The sequence below is a fragment of the Pezoporus occidentalis genome, unplaced genomic scaffold, assembly GCF_034315485.1.
Source record: "Pezoporus occidentalis ecotype Australia unplaced genomic scaffold, CSIRO_AGI_Poc_V1 ctg5, whole genome shotgun sequence".
NCBI classification, from domain to species: Eukaryota; Metazoa; Chordata; class Aves; order Psittaciformes; family Psittacidae; genus Pezoporus; species Pezoporus occidentalis.
In genome coordinates, this window is record NW_026915835.1 from 3793751 (window position 1) to 3810815 (window position 17065).

Here is a 17065-nt window from a genome sequence, read left to right on the forward strand (position 1 = left end):
TCTTTACAGAATTTGTTCAAGGCCACACTGAGCTTTGCTTTTGGATATGGTGCTTCACATATGACTTTTATCTTCTTGAGAATTACTCAACTCTTTTTCCTAAACAAAAACAAGTCAAAGTTACATTTTTATTAGGAAACCTAGAAGCTGTTTTACAAAAACCATGTGGTAGATATTCTGGGGAGGAAGGGTCAGTTTTCTCTGCTTCTCATTATCTGTGATACTAAGAATTCAGGCCAGTAATAAATGGACAAGTCTCTTGCCTTTTTTTGCAATTGAACAAAAGGGCTGAGAGGAGAAGGACATATTAAAATCAAGTAACAAAATTCTAAATCAAGTAAATATAGTAATAAGTTCCAGTAATTAAAAGGTCTTTAAATATCCCCCAAAAAACTGAGCATGATCCATGTCTAGAATAAGTTTTACTTCATTTTATAGTATGACTGCCCTATTTCTAGGTTTGTAGTACTTTAAAGATTTTTTTAAAGAAAGTTAATAGATTGACATTGACTGACATATTTCTAAATCCTTCTGTCCTGGGACAGATGCTATCTCTAAAACCTTCAGCAGTTTTAGAGGTAGCATCTTTTACTTGCTTAGTTTATCTAATGTTTGGATAAGTAAACTAAAGGCACAACTAACAGAAATTACCCTGTCTGCATCTTACTTTGTGGTGAAATTTGTAACTAGTCTTCAAGTCTACCTCCAGGACTGAAATAGGCTTTTTATAAGAACATGGCCTAGATGAGGAGTTGCTCAAGACAAGAAAACAGTGTCTAAGATAGCAGGCTTAGAAAGTGAAGATATTAGTGAAAGTAATGAAAACACAATGACATCTTTGTAAAGAGTTCCCAAATTCTTCAGCATATGTTTTGTCACATCATAGTACTCTGACATCAACACAAAAGTTAAAATCATAACAAATGCAAAGATGACAAGTAAAAAAGTGACTCTCAGTTGAGCAGCTCAGCTGCTACAAATAAAAGTAACTATCAGAAGAGATTTTCTGTATTAATGTTGTTACTATGTATAATCTCCTCAATCCTTGAAATGTAAGAAAGTGATCTGGAGCTTAAGGCTCTTGATGAAGAATTTGGGGAAAAGAAGATGTGAATACTCCAGGCATCTTCAGTGTCTCTCAGAAATTCATTTACAGTTCATGAAAACCTGAAAATATGGTACTAAATCTATTTACATGTACAATTCCTTCGGCAAAATTAGTAATATTTAGAGAGATTTGAAAAAAGCACCCTTAATTATTCTTTCTGATTGATCTAATTGGAGTGCTGTCTAGGCAGAAAGCTAAGTAGAATAGCATTATGAAGATCAAATTCCTAAGGGGATAAATTGGCATAATGGTAATCCCATTCTGCAGATCCCTTTTGAAGGTGGTAATACAACATCAGCAACCTACTAAATAATAGTCTAGGGCACAATCTAATCAAACAATAATGAATATGTTACTTAGCATAGGGGAGAATCTTTGAAGCTCTGTGATAATTTCTTTTTTCCCTGGATAAATAACTTACTTCTTTTCTGTATCTGTATGTCCAAGTGAGAATTCCTTAGGAAGCAGTGTGTTCCTTCAGGCCTTCAAAATGGAGCACTTTGACACAAATTTTAATTCTGTAAAAAAGCAGTAGCTTGATATAAACACAGTAGTATAATATTAAGGGATAAGTAAAATTGGTTTACTTTTGCAAGAATATAGCTCAGTGGAAAAATACCAAGAATCTGGTATATTTGCCTGGAGAACTTCAGTTTTTTTTTCTGAGAGCAGCATCACAAAAGTGTTCTTCCTTGTATTGTGTGCATTGTACCTCCCATGAAGTCCAAAGTATATAACCCATATATGACATCAACTTTTTGAAGCAGAGAATGATACCGAGTGGGCTTTTCCATATATCAGTATAAAACAGACATTGTCTCATTATGTCTGGTAAAGGAGATTTTGAATGTAAATTCAGGCATACTGGCAGGAGTGTGGAGAAAACTACTCTCTTTCAATGAGCTTGTCAGATTTTGAATGGTTCAGCACCCATACAGCCTTTAGTCATTTTTTGTGAGACTTTGTAAAGGAAAACATATCATTTAAAAAGCTTCACTGCATCAATTCTGTTTTGGACAAAATCATGCTCCTACATAGAACCTGACAGACTTCCACTGGAGACAGTCTACCTGTAGTCATGATATAAACAGAACCATCAAAAGGATGTAGAAACAGATTTCTTCAGAAGCCTGTCATGTCTCTCTCATCAGTGGCACCCTCATCAGTCAATGTCTGCAAACAAGTTGTCCTATCCAAATATGAGAGAAGCTTACAAAGCAAAAAGCTTGGTGCCTTCTAAGTGAAGATATGTCTACGGAGATAATTGGCACCTGGTGAGGAATGCTCAGTGGTGTAATATGCAGCTAATCATTGGTGGCTTGACGGTGTGACAGATGGGGATAGCTTCTTTAAATTATGGAGCTTTTATACTGGTATCTTCAGGAAATGTCAGCAGCATGATTATAGATTCATTAATGCTGTCTTTCCTTCCCATTCATTATTTTTGCTAGTCATAACCACTGTTACCTCTTATCTCTAACTGTACAATCTGTCGTTATTTACATAGGATGCCTCATGGTGGACGTAGTTAATAGCTAGATTCCTAAAAATTGGCACAATACAATACACAGTATTAGTATTTACTAAATATTTCAATTTAGGTATGGAAATTAATAAATTTGATATTATGATTACGAATATTTCCCAATAAAGTTAGCAAAAATAGTGTGAACATCATGCAGATGTTGTAAATGATCACACAAATTAAGTTAGGTTTCAGATTTAAGAATCACTGCAACTGTAGGCGGCAGTGCTGAAAAAAATCCTGCTGTTAAATCCATGGAGCTGCCTTGATCAAGAGTGGGAAAATATGTTATAATAAAAATGTTCTTTCTAACACATCCACAAGCTTGTTCTCTTCTGTTAATTACTGCAGGTTTATTTCTCTTCTTTTCCAGGAAACAGCTTTCGGGCTCTACAACAAAGATTTACTGATTAAAACTTTGAATTTGACATATTAGTAAAGTTTCCCTGTAGCTTCCCAGCTAAGTGCAGGAGTGGCACAGCTAGCCCTTGTACATTTCCTCTCTGCAGCCTCAGGCTACAGAGAATTTTACATGGTGGGATGAGGGAGAGCCCAAAATATCTTTTCACGACTGTCATATGGTCTTTTTACTGCAAATTAGGATAGGTGACAGTCTGACTTACAAGCAAATGTTGGAAACCAAAACCGGATGTGCCTCTCCTCTTTGATAGGAAGAAATGAGACACTCTTTTTACTAGTCAGACATCCTCAGTTTACTGCCAGCTATAAAATTCTGTGTTTGTAGCTTTGAGAAGCACAATGAAAATCTTTAAGGACTGTGAGCTATGCCTGGGCCACAGGTAGATAGAAATTGTTTTTCTGCTGTGGAAGTTCTGAAATAGTTGCAAAATTTGGAAGCAGAGCCTATTCCTGTCTGTGACTCACAGGTCTGATTTGCCTCCAGAACAGCAAGGCAGAGGCCAAAGACCCATTGTTGGGATCTGTGGACCAGCCCGCTGTGAGGATGGAAAACTTTCAGGTAAAATAAATGTTTTCTTGCTTTTATACTGTGTTTAAATTAAAAAAAAAAAAATTGCGTGATTGCCATTAAATTTCAAGTATGAGTTTAAAATGTACTTGTGTAAGAAAAATATTAAGTGTTCTGTAGTGCTCCATGTAATTCTGAAATATTTGTCCAATATTTACGGTTTGGGACAAATGTGAACTAATTACATCCATAGGCCCACCATCTTTTTTTTTATTGCTTTTTAAGCATTTTATATCTTATCAATATAAAAATATATTCTCTTTATCCTGTGTCCAAAAAACAAGTAAACAAGCAAAAAACAACCAACAATGAAGGAACTATGTAAGTATTATAGACCTCAGAATCTTGTAGTTACAATATCAGGAAAAGACCACGAGATGCAAGAGGTTTAAAAAAGTGGCAGTCCATTCTCATTTTACTGCCAGTCATTTTGCTCATCTGAGCTACATAATTGTTTTGCCTAACTGAAAGGGGCCTTTAAACAGACAAGCCAATATAAATACTCAGATTGGAGACAGCTCTGTTTAATAACAGCAAGCATGTGTATAGAAGTATTTGTTTACCTCTGCTCATTTATGTCAAAATCAATTGTAATTAAACAGGAATACAACCACAGCAGTAGTACTTTAACTGATTGTTCTCATCAGAAGTGTCATATATAGCCCCAGTGTTTAGGACATTGCAAAGCAGCCTATTATTTTTCTCCTGTAATAAATATCTCCTCATAGTCTTTTCAGTTCTTTAACAAAGACAATTGTCTATCTCAAGTGAAAAAGTAAGACACTGTTTCATATCAATTCTGGGTGGTTTTCTGGTCTATCACAGGAGTTATTGAAGTTCTGAAAGCCAGATTTATATTCTCTATTAGAGATTAGATGCAATTTATTGTACATCTATTTACACTTATGTGCAGAAAATACAGCTCTTTTGTGTCTATTCAAGGAATTAAAATATGCAAAGCATACTTTATTAGTCTAAAGCAAGTACTGATTAGTTTATTTTTTTTTTAATAGTGTTTGTGGTTGGACTAGAGAAATATAAGCTACAGAGGATTTTACACGTTGTTTTATTACTGAGTATAACCTAAATGGAAATATTCTCAATAATGAAGACAAATGCACAACATCAAAGTTGGAATGAATAAATCTCCTAGGGAAGCAGTGTGAACTCCATGCATGCATTTAGAGACAAATCATTTTCTTTGTGATGTGAAACTAGGGTCAGCAAACACATGCATTACTGTTCACTCTGTAATGCAATGAATAGCAGAGCATTTCAAGAGTTACTATAGACCGTATCAGCAACGTGAAATAACATGCTTCAAAGAAAAGAAGACATGCATTTTGGAATGGGTCCTCCAGTGTGTTTTTTATTTGTAGCTGTTAGTTGATAGCCATTCCAGTCAGATGTGTCAGCCAACGAGCCGCTTCTGACAATTTGTGTTTATTTTTTAGCTTCCATATTTATAGAAAGAAGAAGGGAAATGGGCAGACTGAAGGGGGTATTTATATGATAGTAGAACATATGCATTGAAAGAGAGAAAAAAACCAAAGAGTTAAATAAACAAGATACCTGAAAGACAGGCTAGCATTTCCTAGAACAACAAAGAAAATAACAAAAGCTACTGACAGTTTAAAAGTGAAAGTTATTAATATACTTACCTCGCCATATTCTTATTTAGCGTTCATTGGTGGACATATGGTAATACAAAGATACTTTTTTTTAATATTTTGTGAATACAAAGTTTGTGGAAAAGAATGCACTTGAATGACCATTTACCAAGTCAAATCTTATAAATTATAATGATGTGAACTCTGTTTGTCTTGTTTAAATTCAAATACAATTTGATAACATCATTTACAGATTTGGGGAGGAATATGATTGTAAATGTGTAGGTCTAGGTCTATATCAAGGTATGTGCTCAGTCTTGCATATAAGGGAAATCAGATTTTAAATATATATACATATACATATATTTATATACATATATACATATAGAAAAAGGTAAATATGCACACTTACATATATTGAATGTCTTATTTCCCCTATACACAAGACTGAACATTTACTATTACATTATACAGAATAGTTTGATATAGAGTGTAAAGTTCTTCACCTTATAAGCGCTCTATATGAAATATTTAATGAAAATGTTTGTATGCTGATGTTCTCTGTACATGGAATGTTTACTTCTCATTTGCTTATCTGCTTTGTGTGTGTATGTGTGATTTAGATCATTAGAGTCCAGCTAAATTAAAAAAAAAAGTATTTATTAATTGTTTGTTATGCTTTGAATCACTATTAAGAAAAAAAATATCTTGAGTTTCTTCTTTGTTATAATTATGCAAATTTTATATAATTAGTGAGTTGAACTAAGATATCTCAGTTTTAGCCGCTGAAAGGAGCGAGCTAGCTAAAGCATTAATTAATTAACTTCCTAGTACAATATATTTAGAGTGAAATCATTACCCATATTGAATTCCATTCACAATATTTATGAATTAATAGGACAATAAAAGTATATTTTGCTTTAAGCTTGCTAGAGAAGGCAGAAGTTAAATATAGCTGCTCTGCTAATATAGAAAAAATATGTAAGAAATGTCTTTTGATGCACCAAAATACATACCTTGTGCTGCATTTTATGTTGCCAGCATAACTGTCATCCTACACCACCTTAAATTTCAATCCACTATACATTTCCTATCTAGGTGACTGTTGTTTCCAGACAGCTTGTTTCCTTTTCTTTCTACAGCTGATAATTTAACAATTCTATTTTAGTGTATGTTCTCCCTTAAGTGCATAAAGCACTTCGGACTGTTGAGCCTTAAAGCTCCAGAGAGTTAGGAAAACCTCTAGGCTGCTTCTGTTTATTGTATACACTTGCACTGTTGAAGGTTTATTTTCAACAGGAGGGATACAAGTGTAGAGATAAAGACCAATGGTGCATATCACTCTACCAGCACATCTTACTGTACAACACAGTGTATGACCTATTTTACATATATATACATTTATATATTTCCCTTTAAATTTATTCTGTTTTCTCATATATACTAATTTGGCTCTTGGTGGTGATAGTTCATGTTTATAGTTTCCGCTGCTAGTACAAAAATGCCTGTTCAATTTTCTTCACTGTCTGCTACCTGCAGCAGTCAAAATTATGGGCTAATGGTGAGATGGGCAGCTTATAATGTATGATAATCAATACTCAAAATCCGTTTCCTATGATGTGACATAAAAGAGTGAAGAAATAGAGATTTTCAAGACTAGAGCACCAAAGCTCATGCAATGCAGGTGGGTTTTTTTCAAGGTCATTCAGTATTTGTTTCTTCTTTTTTTTTTCACTTCATATTTAATTCAGTCACTGCTAGGATGCCCAGGGAGCAGAAATGGAAAGTTAGTCAATAGCGTGAGTATGAATGTGAGTGTAAAAACTACTTTAGCAGACACAGGATATAAGAAAGGGAAGGAAGGTACAGCATACAAGATATATAACATATATGGTTGTATATGATGTATATCTCTTTTACTTAGAGATTGCCAGCAAACTTTGTATTTTTATTGGCAGTAATTAATAATGTAAACACTGTGTAAGAGTTATCCTCATGCCCAGTGTATGTGTAGGTAGCATGCATAAGAGCTAACAATTTAAAATCTTAGAACATAACTTGGTTATAATAAAATTAACCTAATCAGTCTTGAAAGTCTCAAATGATAGGTTTTGGCACAGCACTGAATACCTAGTGTAGTTATTTGCAGTGGCTAAGAACTTCTTTGATCTTTACTTTTCATGTTAAGTTTCTTAATTTCAATATCAGTTCAGGTTTTTTTAAAATACAGTTCAGTCACATTTTAAAATAAGAAAAAGTGTTGAAATATAATTTCCCAGTTGCATATTTCATATGCATATATATGTGTTATCAATGTAAATTGCAGATAAATATTATGCACATATACAAATATTTATTTAACATATTTTAAGTTGCGCAGAACTACTGCCTGAGAGGTATGAAGTGTTTCCCTTCTACAGACAGTTTTTTTATGGTTTAATGAAATAGACTGTAATTTCAAAATTTCAAGATCTTCCCAGTTGTGTCCATTGTTGGTCTTTCAAAATACTATGAGTTCTTGAAACATTAAATATGGTTAGAAAGGCTTAAAAGAAGTAATTTTTAATTTATATTTTTTTTTGTCTGAGAAAGAAAGGAGCAAAGAGGAGTCCTACTTTGATAGAATAATTGAAAAGAGAGAGAGCAGCAGAGAGAAGTGCTGGTCCATTGATTGTGCAGTTCTGAGCATTTTATGGTAGCTAACATGCAGCAGGTTTTTGTTTCCATCTTTTGTTAAAAGGATACCAAAGTTATTTACAAAAATTCATAGAAAGCATAGTTAGGTTTACAAAACAAATGTTACCTGGAATACTGATAATTATTTAGGGAAATCTTTAAAAGGAACAGAAAACTTTTACTCAGCATTTTCATAAATTCTATATAAGAGAGAAATTATTTTAGATATGATTAGCGAAAAATCCTAAACATAACAGCTATTATTTGTCATTAGTATATAGGTACACTTTTAAAGCTAAACACTGTCCTTGCCACAAATCTACTTGCATGATTAAGAGGAAGAGAAAAAGAAAAAGAAAATAACAAGCATTTGCAAAATTTAAAGTTTAGAATTGACATTAAAAAGGTTGGTCTTGGGGCATTTTTTAGTTTACTTCTGTTGGATTTCTGTGATAAAAATGCAAGCAAACCTGGCTAGTATAGCTATTGCCCATCCAGTGCTAAAGCTTGGAACCTTTCTTTCCAATGTTTTTGCCCCATTTGCCTTTTAAAATATGTTGATTTGTTTTGGGTTCTTTGAGGTTTGTGTTTTCCTTTTGAGAGAGAGAGAGTGTGAGGGAAAGTAGCAGTTTCACTTGGCTTTTCTAAGCAGCAGCTGTTTGATGCTGTAGAAGCTGTGGAAAACTAGATGCAAAGAACTTTAGTGGAGGTGAACTAATGAGTGGAATGAGGTATATAACAATGTCCTTTATTTGTGTGTCTCCCTTTTCATTAAGCAGTTGTCACCACATATGTTGTCACTATGGCTATGCATACCAATGCTATCTTATTCAAATGAAGTAAAATCAAACACCACAAACTTAAATCTCTTCCTTAAGCTCTTCTCCCTTGTGTCACGTTGTGTCACTGCATTACAGTCCCTGGGATGGGGCTGTGTTTTTACTCTTGTTTACCATTACAATAATTCTTATTTTTTATTGTACACTAAAACATGCAGCTTACTTTTCCTTGGAGGTTATAGAATCATAAAATGGCTTGGGTTGGAAGGGACCTTGAAAGACCATCTAGTCCAACACCTCTGCTATGTGCAGGAGTAACTTTCACTAGGTCAGGTTTTTTGAAGCCCCATCGAACCTGGCTTTGAAATCTTCTAACCAGGGGACATCCACAACTTTCCTAGGAAACCTGTTCCAGTGTCTCACCGCTCTCATATTAAGGAGTTTCTTCCTCATGTACAATCTAAGGTTACCCTCTTATGGTTTGTGCAGTCCAGGATACAATTGACTTTCTGGGCTATGAGCGCACATTGCCAGGTCATGTCAAATTTTTCATCCACCAGTATCACCACATCCTTATCCACAAGCTACTCTCAATCCATTCATCCCACAGTCTGTGTTGATACTGGGGATTTCCCCAGCTCACATGCAGGACCTTGCACTTGGTCTTGTTGAACTCCCTGTGGTTTGCACTAGCCCACCTCTCAAGTCTGTCAAGGTCCCTCCAATGGCATCACTTCTCTCCAGCATGTCAAATGCACCACACAGATTGGTGCCATCAGCAGACTTGCTGATGGTGCAGTCAATCTCACAGTCATGTCATTGATGAAGATATTAAATAATATTGTCCCAGTGTGGACGCTTGAGTGACACTATTCATTACTGGTTTCCACTTGGACATTGATCCATTGGCTACAACTCTTCGCATGTGGCCATCCATCCAGTTCCTTATCTGTCTAATAGTCCATTCATGAAACCTGTATCTCTCCAATTTAGCAGCAACAATATTGTACAGGACCTTATCAAAAGCCTTACAAAACTCCAGGTAGATGACATCTGTAGCTCTTCACTTTTCCACTGAGGTAGTCATTCTATCATAAAAGGTCACTAAATTAGTCAGACAAAAACTGCCCTTGGTGAAGCTGTGTTGGCTGTCTCTAATTACCTCCCTGTCTCCCATAGGTTTTGATATATGTCCAGGAAGATTTGTTCCATGATCAGGCTCAGAGGTGAGGCTGACTCACCTGTATGAATTTTCTATTCAAAGCCTTTCTGCTACATTCGTTTCCTCAAAAATCACTCTGTATTCTCCTCACACTGTACTTCATTCTGTCTTGCTTTTGATATTTTTTTTAGGGTTTACACCAATCTTAGATTTTAAACTCAAAGTACAGAGCACGCATACAGAATGATATTTTTTCACTGAACTGCCACTAATTAAATTATCTCACCCTGACTTAGAATCATAGATTCATAGTATCATAGAATAGTTAGGGTTGGAAAGGGCCTTAAGATCATCTCGTTCCAGCCCCCCTGCCATGGGCAGGGACACCTCGCACTAAACCATGCCACACAAAACTCTGTCTAACCCAGCCTTAAACACCGACAGGGATGGAGCATGTTCCAGTTCCTCACCACTGTCACAGTAAAAATCTTCTTCCTTATATCTAACCCGAACTTCCCCTGTTTAAGTTTGAACCCATTACCTTCTGTCGTATCACTACAGTCCCTAATGAGGAGTCCCTCCCCAGCATCCTTATAGGCCTCTTTCAGGTACTGGTAGGCTGCTATGAAGTCTCCACGAGGCCTTCTCTTCTCCAGTCTGAACAGCACCAGCTTTCTCAGCCTGTCTACTTAACTGTTTATCATGACATAACACATTTTTATTTAAATCACATTTATTCATGTCTTTTTAGAACAGTTAAAGCTGTTCACACTATTGAATTGTCATAGATCACCTTTGGTGTTTCTTCTATGCCAGAATTCCTCAGTGCAACTGTTAGGAAACTGGTGGTGATATTATCAGGTTACTAGAAATTTATTTTCTAATTTAGAAAGATAATAATCACTTCAACTCTTTGTATCTTTGGGTCAACAAGTTTGTTCTGCTTTTCTGAAGACCTGTGGGTCATGTCTCTGTGTGTGTTTTGTGTTTACATTTAAAGGTATGCTCACAGGTTTTTTGTCTAACTGGAATTCCAGGAATTTTGTAAATTCTAAATTCCTCAAATAAAATGAATATTTGAACCCACATTTTGTGGAAGAAAATACTTCACAGCTAAAGGCCAGAGTATAACAAATTGAAACATAGAGATGATAAAAACATTTATTCTATCGGTATTGAATAGAGAGTACTGAGAAGAAGAAAAAGAAAGCAACTTGGATCAGAGTTGTGTTTTTCTAAAAGAAAAAAAAAACATATTGAAGGGGTATTTCTGTAATTTTCTCTATCCCTGACATTGGGTTGGAGTCGTGTACAATTAGAAAATGGTAGCCCAAATATATTTTATTTCTATAAAATGACAGGCAAGATAAAGTTTTTGAAGGAAAAAGTTTTCTTTGAATTGTAAAACAGGAAGCATCAAAATTTATGTTCTAAAAATGCAGTGAATAAAAAAAAAGTCACATATCTATGTTCTTTGAAAGAAATAAGAATATAAAAATCCTACTTGAAAACATTATCAGTTCAAATAATGTGTCATAGTTTTTCATTCTTCTGAATCGTATGTATTGAGCAATCCATTTTCACTTACTTGCAACAAAACAAAAAAGGGGAAAACTGATCACATGATTCATTCACATGTCTAATAAAATTGCAATATGCACTTTTTGACAAGCTTATACTTAATGCATACTGATGGAAAACTTTAGTTCTCTGTTCTTAGCAGGAAAAGTATGCTTTTCAAGAAAACCTTTTTATTTTGTGACTATCACACAATGTAACAATTATAAACTAAACGGAGGTGACAAAAATGAAAAGCCAGCTTGCCGATTTTAGGAAGTGTTTGTCTTTACAGAAAAGCAGTCATTGCTCAGTTATTTGATTTGAAAAATTAATCCTGATAATGCCTTTTGAGTTTCTTAAGTACTGTTCATTCGTTTCTAGGATGAGTTTCACAGAACAAAGTCTAACAGATTTCTACAGCAGATTAGTTTACAGATGAAGCTCAGTTCCACTGAGAATGATTCTCTGATGACCCTTTTATACTTCCACTGAGCTGTGTGAATACTTTAATACATAGAGAACAGAGTTAAATAAATCTATTGTCTTAACTAGCAGGTTTATACAATCTTTCTGAAATATTTTAATTATATCTTCCTCTTTTTTCACCATAATTAAAAAAACAGATGTCAAGTAAGCCCCTAACATGTTGATCATAGCCTATCCATTAGTTTAAAAAAATCCACTTATAATTAGATTTTTTTTCTCTTTCTTCTTTCTTTTACAGAGCAAGAAGAATGTGTTAACTGCACAGATGAATGCAGAGTGCTTGGTCATTCTGACAGGTGTTGGATGCCACAGTTCCCTGCAGCTAGTCAGGCTGAGAATGCAGATTATCGCACAAATCTCTTTGTACCCACAGTTGAAGCTAATGTTGAGACTGAGACATATGAAACTGTGAATCCCACCGGGAAGAAGACTTTTTGTACCTTTGGGAAAGACAAGAGAGAGCACACTATTCTCATTGCCAATGTTAAACCTTACTTAAAAGCCAAACGTGCCCTGAGTCCTCTGCTTCAGGAGGTTCCCTCAGCATCGAGCAGCCCAAACAAGACATGTATTGAGCCTTGCACCTCAATAAAAGGACCACTGGATGGTAGTGAAGTGAAATCAGGAGCCTTGGCTGAACCAAGCAGCCAGTACTTGTCAACTGACAGTCAGTATCTTTCACCTAGTAAACAGTCAAAAGACACTCCCTTCATTGCATCAGATCAGATGGCTAGGGCCTTTGCAGATGTGCATTCCCGAGTGAGCCGAGACTCGAGTGAGATGGACTCTGTTCTGGAGCAGTTAGATCGTTCAGCCCGGGATCTAGGCAGAGAGTCGGTGGATGCCGAGGAAGTTGTGAGAGAAATCGACAAGCTCTTGCAGGACTGTCGGGGAAGCGACCCTGTGGCTGTCAGAAAGTGAGGGGAAAAATAAGGACAGGCTGGCAGTTGTGTTCCACTTCTGCTGATTAAAAGTAAATCATTAAGTAAATCCCCTGGTTGTAACAGATTTACAGGAATGAAGGAAGACCAATGCTGCTTTAAGGCTTTTATTGAACATCTGAAGTGCCCACAAGTATGTTCTTTTCACTGCTCTTTCTTTTTGACAGATGACACTGGTTTCATTTTGTCCAAACTTTTATTAGGACAGAGTCAAGTACACTAAGAACAAAATGAAAGAAGGAAAGACGGTGCCATTTTGACAATCTGATAGGAAGGTATGAGAAAGATGGAATGGAAATAAGTCTAATATTATAAGACTGTCCTCAATAGCTGATGCTGATTTTACTGTTTACGTATAAACCCCAAGAAAAACAGGGTTGAATAATTCTGATCTGTGGTGGATTTCCAGCAGTCACCGCAGACTTCTACTGAAAGTCCTAAAATGAGTTCTTGTAGTAGTCCAAGTGACACCAAACATTAACATTCATTTGTGGTAAACATTTATGTACAAAGTTACCTGCCACAAATATATACAAAAAAAAAAAAAGAAAAAAAAAGAAAAAAAGAACAAGAAAACAAAAAAACCATTCTTCAACAGAACATATCCTGATCATTAGTAAAGCACATCATATCATATTAAGGTAAAATGTAAAATGATATAGTCCATCTTGTCCTGCACACACATACGCTAATTCACTTGATAAAAGAGAAAAAAAAAATAAAAATTAGTATCTATTTAGCGTTTTAGTGTCCCACAAAACTATAAATAGCTAGCAGTAAATTTTAAAAAAACTAAAGTAAAATAAAGTTTGAAAAAACCCCAACTTGTGTTTAAGGGTAATACACAAAATAAATTAACATTATTAACACTTGTTTATTCATTTGTGGACACTAAAATAGCTCAGGAAAGTGAAAATGTCTTAGACAACCACAAAAGTCACATGATCATTTAAATGTGCAAATGTAAGAAGATTCAGTGTGTTTACATCAAATGACATATTTTTATTGATTTATTGCAGATTCAGTGCATATGAGCCAAATTGTTGAGTGTATAAGAGCTATATTGTGTATTTTATTAAATTAATATATAGTTGTGTTGCAAAAATATTTGGGCTTATATTGTAAATGGCAAGTGTTGCCTCAGTAGCTGTCGAACTCTATGAGTTTTGTTTTTTCCTGCTTCCTTTTCCCCATGGATTGTGGGAAGCAGCGCCTCAGAGCAAAGTCTCTTGTTTAATGTATGGTCTACGAAGTACTGCAGTACATAATCTGTTCAAAATGTGTTTGAGTGAGCTGATGGAGCTAACTGAACGGCCTACAAATACATCCATCAGTCATTGTTATGTACAAGTCCTTGTAGAAGCTTCTGTTGCAAACCCATGTTTAATAACAAAAATTACACTTGAACCAACATCTGGAACTTCCTTGTTTTGTTTTGTTTTGTTTCCAAACACATGCAGTCAGCATCTTTAAAGAAGTATATTTTATTGACTTCCTAAGAGATGCCACCATTTTCAAAGTTTTGATATTAAGGTCCGAGAGATGAAAAGCAGTAATGCCAATGTGCCATGAGTAGGATTTTATCTGTTTCTTTGGAGTGTGCAATTTCTTACTGCAGTTCTAGATATACACTGCTTATTTTTTTGGGGGGGGAGAAGGGAGGAAGGGGTGGGTTTTTTGTTTTCATTGAATGGTTTTCATTCGTCCTGAAAAGTATTTGCAGAATAACTTGGGATACAGTTTCTACTTTTTATTATTGTTTTTTAAGGGTATTTTTAGGGTTTGAAAAATTCAAAATTGCCTTCAGATGAAAGTTAAAAAATAACCCACATTTAAAATGAACTTGCACAGAACAAGAAGCAACAGAAGAATATAATTTTTATCTCAGGATTTGTCCTTTATATACATCAGATACTCTGTTGGAAATACCACTCTGGTGCATGGCTTTAAAATGGTGTATTTGGTTTATTAAATGTAATATTACTTTACAACCATATATAAGATGTTGGCAACCTCAAATACCACAAAGCCATAGCTTTTATCACTTCAAGAAAGAAAGTTGACCCAACATCCTGTTTTGATGTTGGGATTGCTGTTAAATGGTGATTTTAGCTAGTCAGTCCTACAATGAATTGTCTTTGGGAGACAACCATTCTGACACTTTGCTATTAGCTCCTCCTGTTAAAAAAAAAGGCTACAATTACATGTGAAAAAAAAAGAAGAAAAGGATATTGTACATGTTTTATCAAGCTACTCTCCATGTTTTGGACAATTTATGTATCTAAAATGTAGTGTTGTCTGTGTTATATATTTTTTCTTTTTTTTTTTTTTTTTGTCCAGGAGACAACAGATTGGTTTCGCTCGATAGCTTGATAGCTTGAAATTCCATAATAGAGAGGATTTTTTTATTGTTTATTAGTCTCTTATATGTATTTCTGTGGTGCCCATCACTTCTGTGTCTGTACACCAAGTCTTTATCTCTGCCAGTGAAATCCATTAATTCAGCAAAATCTAAGCCAGTATGTAAATGCAGTCAAGTGATGGAGATTTGTGTATTTTATAAATGATTTTAACACTGAGTAACCAATTGTACAATTCATTGTATGTTTCTGAAGACATAACCCCACAATATTCTGAGAAAGGGCTGCGCCAATGTAAGAGGAATTTACCTTAAGGCTCTCTGTCACTAGTGATTTACTAGCTTTAGCTGTTTAACACATTATCTGTATTTAGTAGTGATTATTTATTTACCACTCTAAGGTAATTCAGAATTCATGACTTGCAGCTTTATAGAAGAGTTTAGGAAATCTTGCTTTTATATAATTTGGCTGACAACTGCCTTGTGCTGTAGATCTCTGGCATACTTCTTCCAATAAGGATATCCCACATTAAGAAATCTTTTTCATTATTTAGAATGGACAAACCAATAAACAGCAGAGCTTATGCAATGTGAGTTTTGCTGGTTCAGTCTAAATTAACACGATTGTGTGTGTGCAGGAAGGAATACACACAAAGGAATTAAGAAAGTATGTTTTCTCCGTGGTGTCTCTCACCACTGGAGAGAGGCAGCAATGAAAGATAAAGTTTATGAGCTGTTGCTCTCATTCCTTACATACATGTTTTATAAGACTAAAAGAAAGTATCTGCCACATGATTATAAAGATAATGGCAGAGTTATAGGAGGCAAGTAACTTATAAAATTGTGCTGTACACTGAATAGCAAATAAGGTATTCTGTTTTTCTATTGTTAATGAAAGTCAGCAACTGGGAAACTGGGAGCTCCTGTAACAACTGGTGAATCAAATCAGGACTCCAAATCAGGCTATTTTTTCTGTGTGGGTTTTGTTTGGTTGGTTGTTTGTTTTGTTGTTTTGTTCTGTTTTTTTGTTGCTGGGTTGTGTTTTTTTTCCTTAGCATATTTGTCAAGAAAGAGATTATCCTTAAATGCGATTTGCCACTTGAGAATATAGGTTCCCCAGTTCAAATTACACCTAGAAGTCAAACACTGTTCATACTGGAGCAAGATACATCATTCAAACAAACTTTCAATCAGCTTGCTGTCCAATGGAAGGGAGGTCAAGAAGGAGTCTGAAGCCCAGGATAGTATATGACCACTCATTATTGTCTAATTACTTTCTTTTGATGTCAGACAGTTATTGTATTAATTTAAATGGGAGTTTTGGCTATCAAGATTTGTTGATTTGAAGTGTAATTGAATGAAACCTGATTCAGGTTTTGCCTTCTCTGGCCCAATTGTGATACAAGTTGGCATTCTCATTTATCAGCCCCTGAATCCCCATATGGCTCAAAGTTGCACCAATGACCAATGAATGACACAAAAAACCCCAAACAAAAGCATCATACATTGTATGGATTATCTCAACCACTATTGTTTAATGGCTGTGTTTAATGTGACCTATCTGGAAAATGAGGACTACGAATAAAAAACAATTACTAATAGTGGTGTTGCCTGCTTTTGCATTCATTAGCACAGAAGAAATGTATTAAACACTGCATACCACAGGGAGCCTGATGGTAATTACTTTGGAAAAGCAACTTGTGGCAATGCGGCTGTTACAGCTAGTTATCAGTTTTTGCCAAAAAAATGACAGTTCCTGCTTCATTTATTAGAAATGTGTAACCATTTTCTCTCAACAGGAAGGTGGCAAAGAGTTTTCATCAAGCTGGGTAGGTTTATCTTTTAAGCAGCTGATGTGGTGAATCCCTACA

General features: G+C 35.1%; 1 protein-coding gene across 4 annotated transcripts in view; it reads left to right on the forward strand.

Moving 5' to 3' along the window:
- The window catches only part of PCDH17 (protocadherin 17), a 91939-nt gene extending 75144 nt beyond the window's left edge, over positions 1–16795 (forward strand). For 2 of the 4 annotated variants that reach the window (XM_062636857.1, XM_062636856.1), the window contains exons 5-6: positions 3538–3612; positions 12133–16795. In XM_062636857.1, the coding sequence (XP_062492841.1) occupies positions 3538–3612; positions 12133–12815 (758 nt within the window). In that variant the 3' untranslated portion in view covers positions 12816–16795. Of the gene's footprint in view, positions 1–3520; positions 3613–12132 lie in introns of all 4 variants that reach the window. The other 2 variants (XM_062636860.1, XM_062636859.1) reach the window with 2 other exon arrangements.
- The last annotated feature ends 270 nt before the right edge of the window (positions 16796–17065 follow it).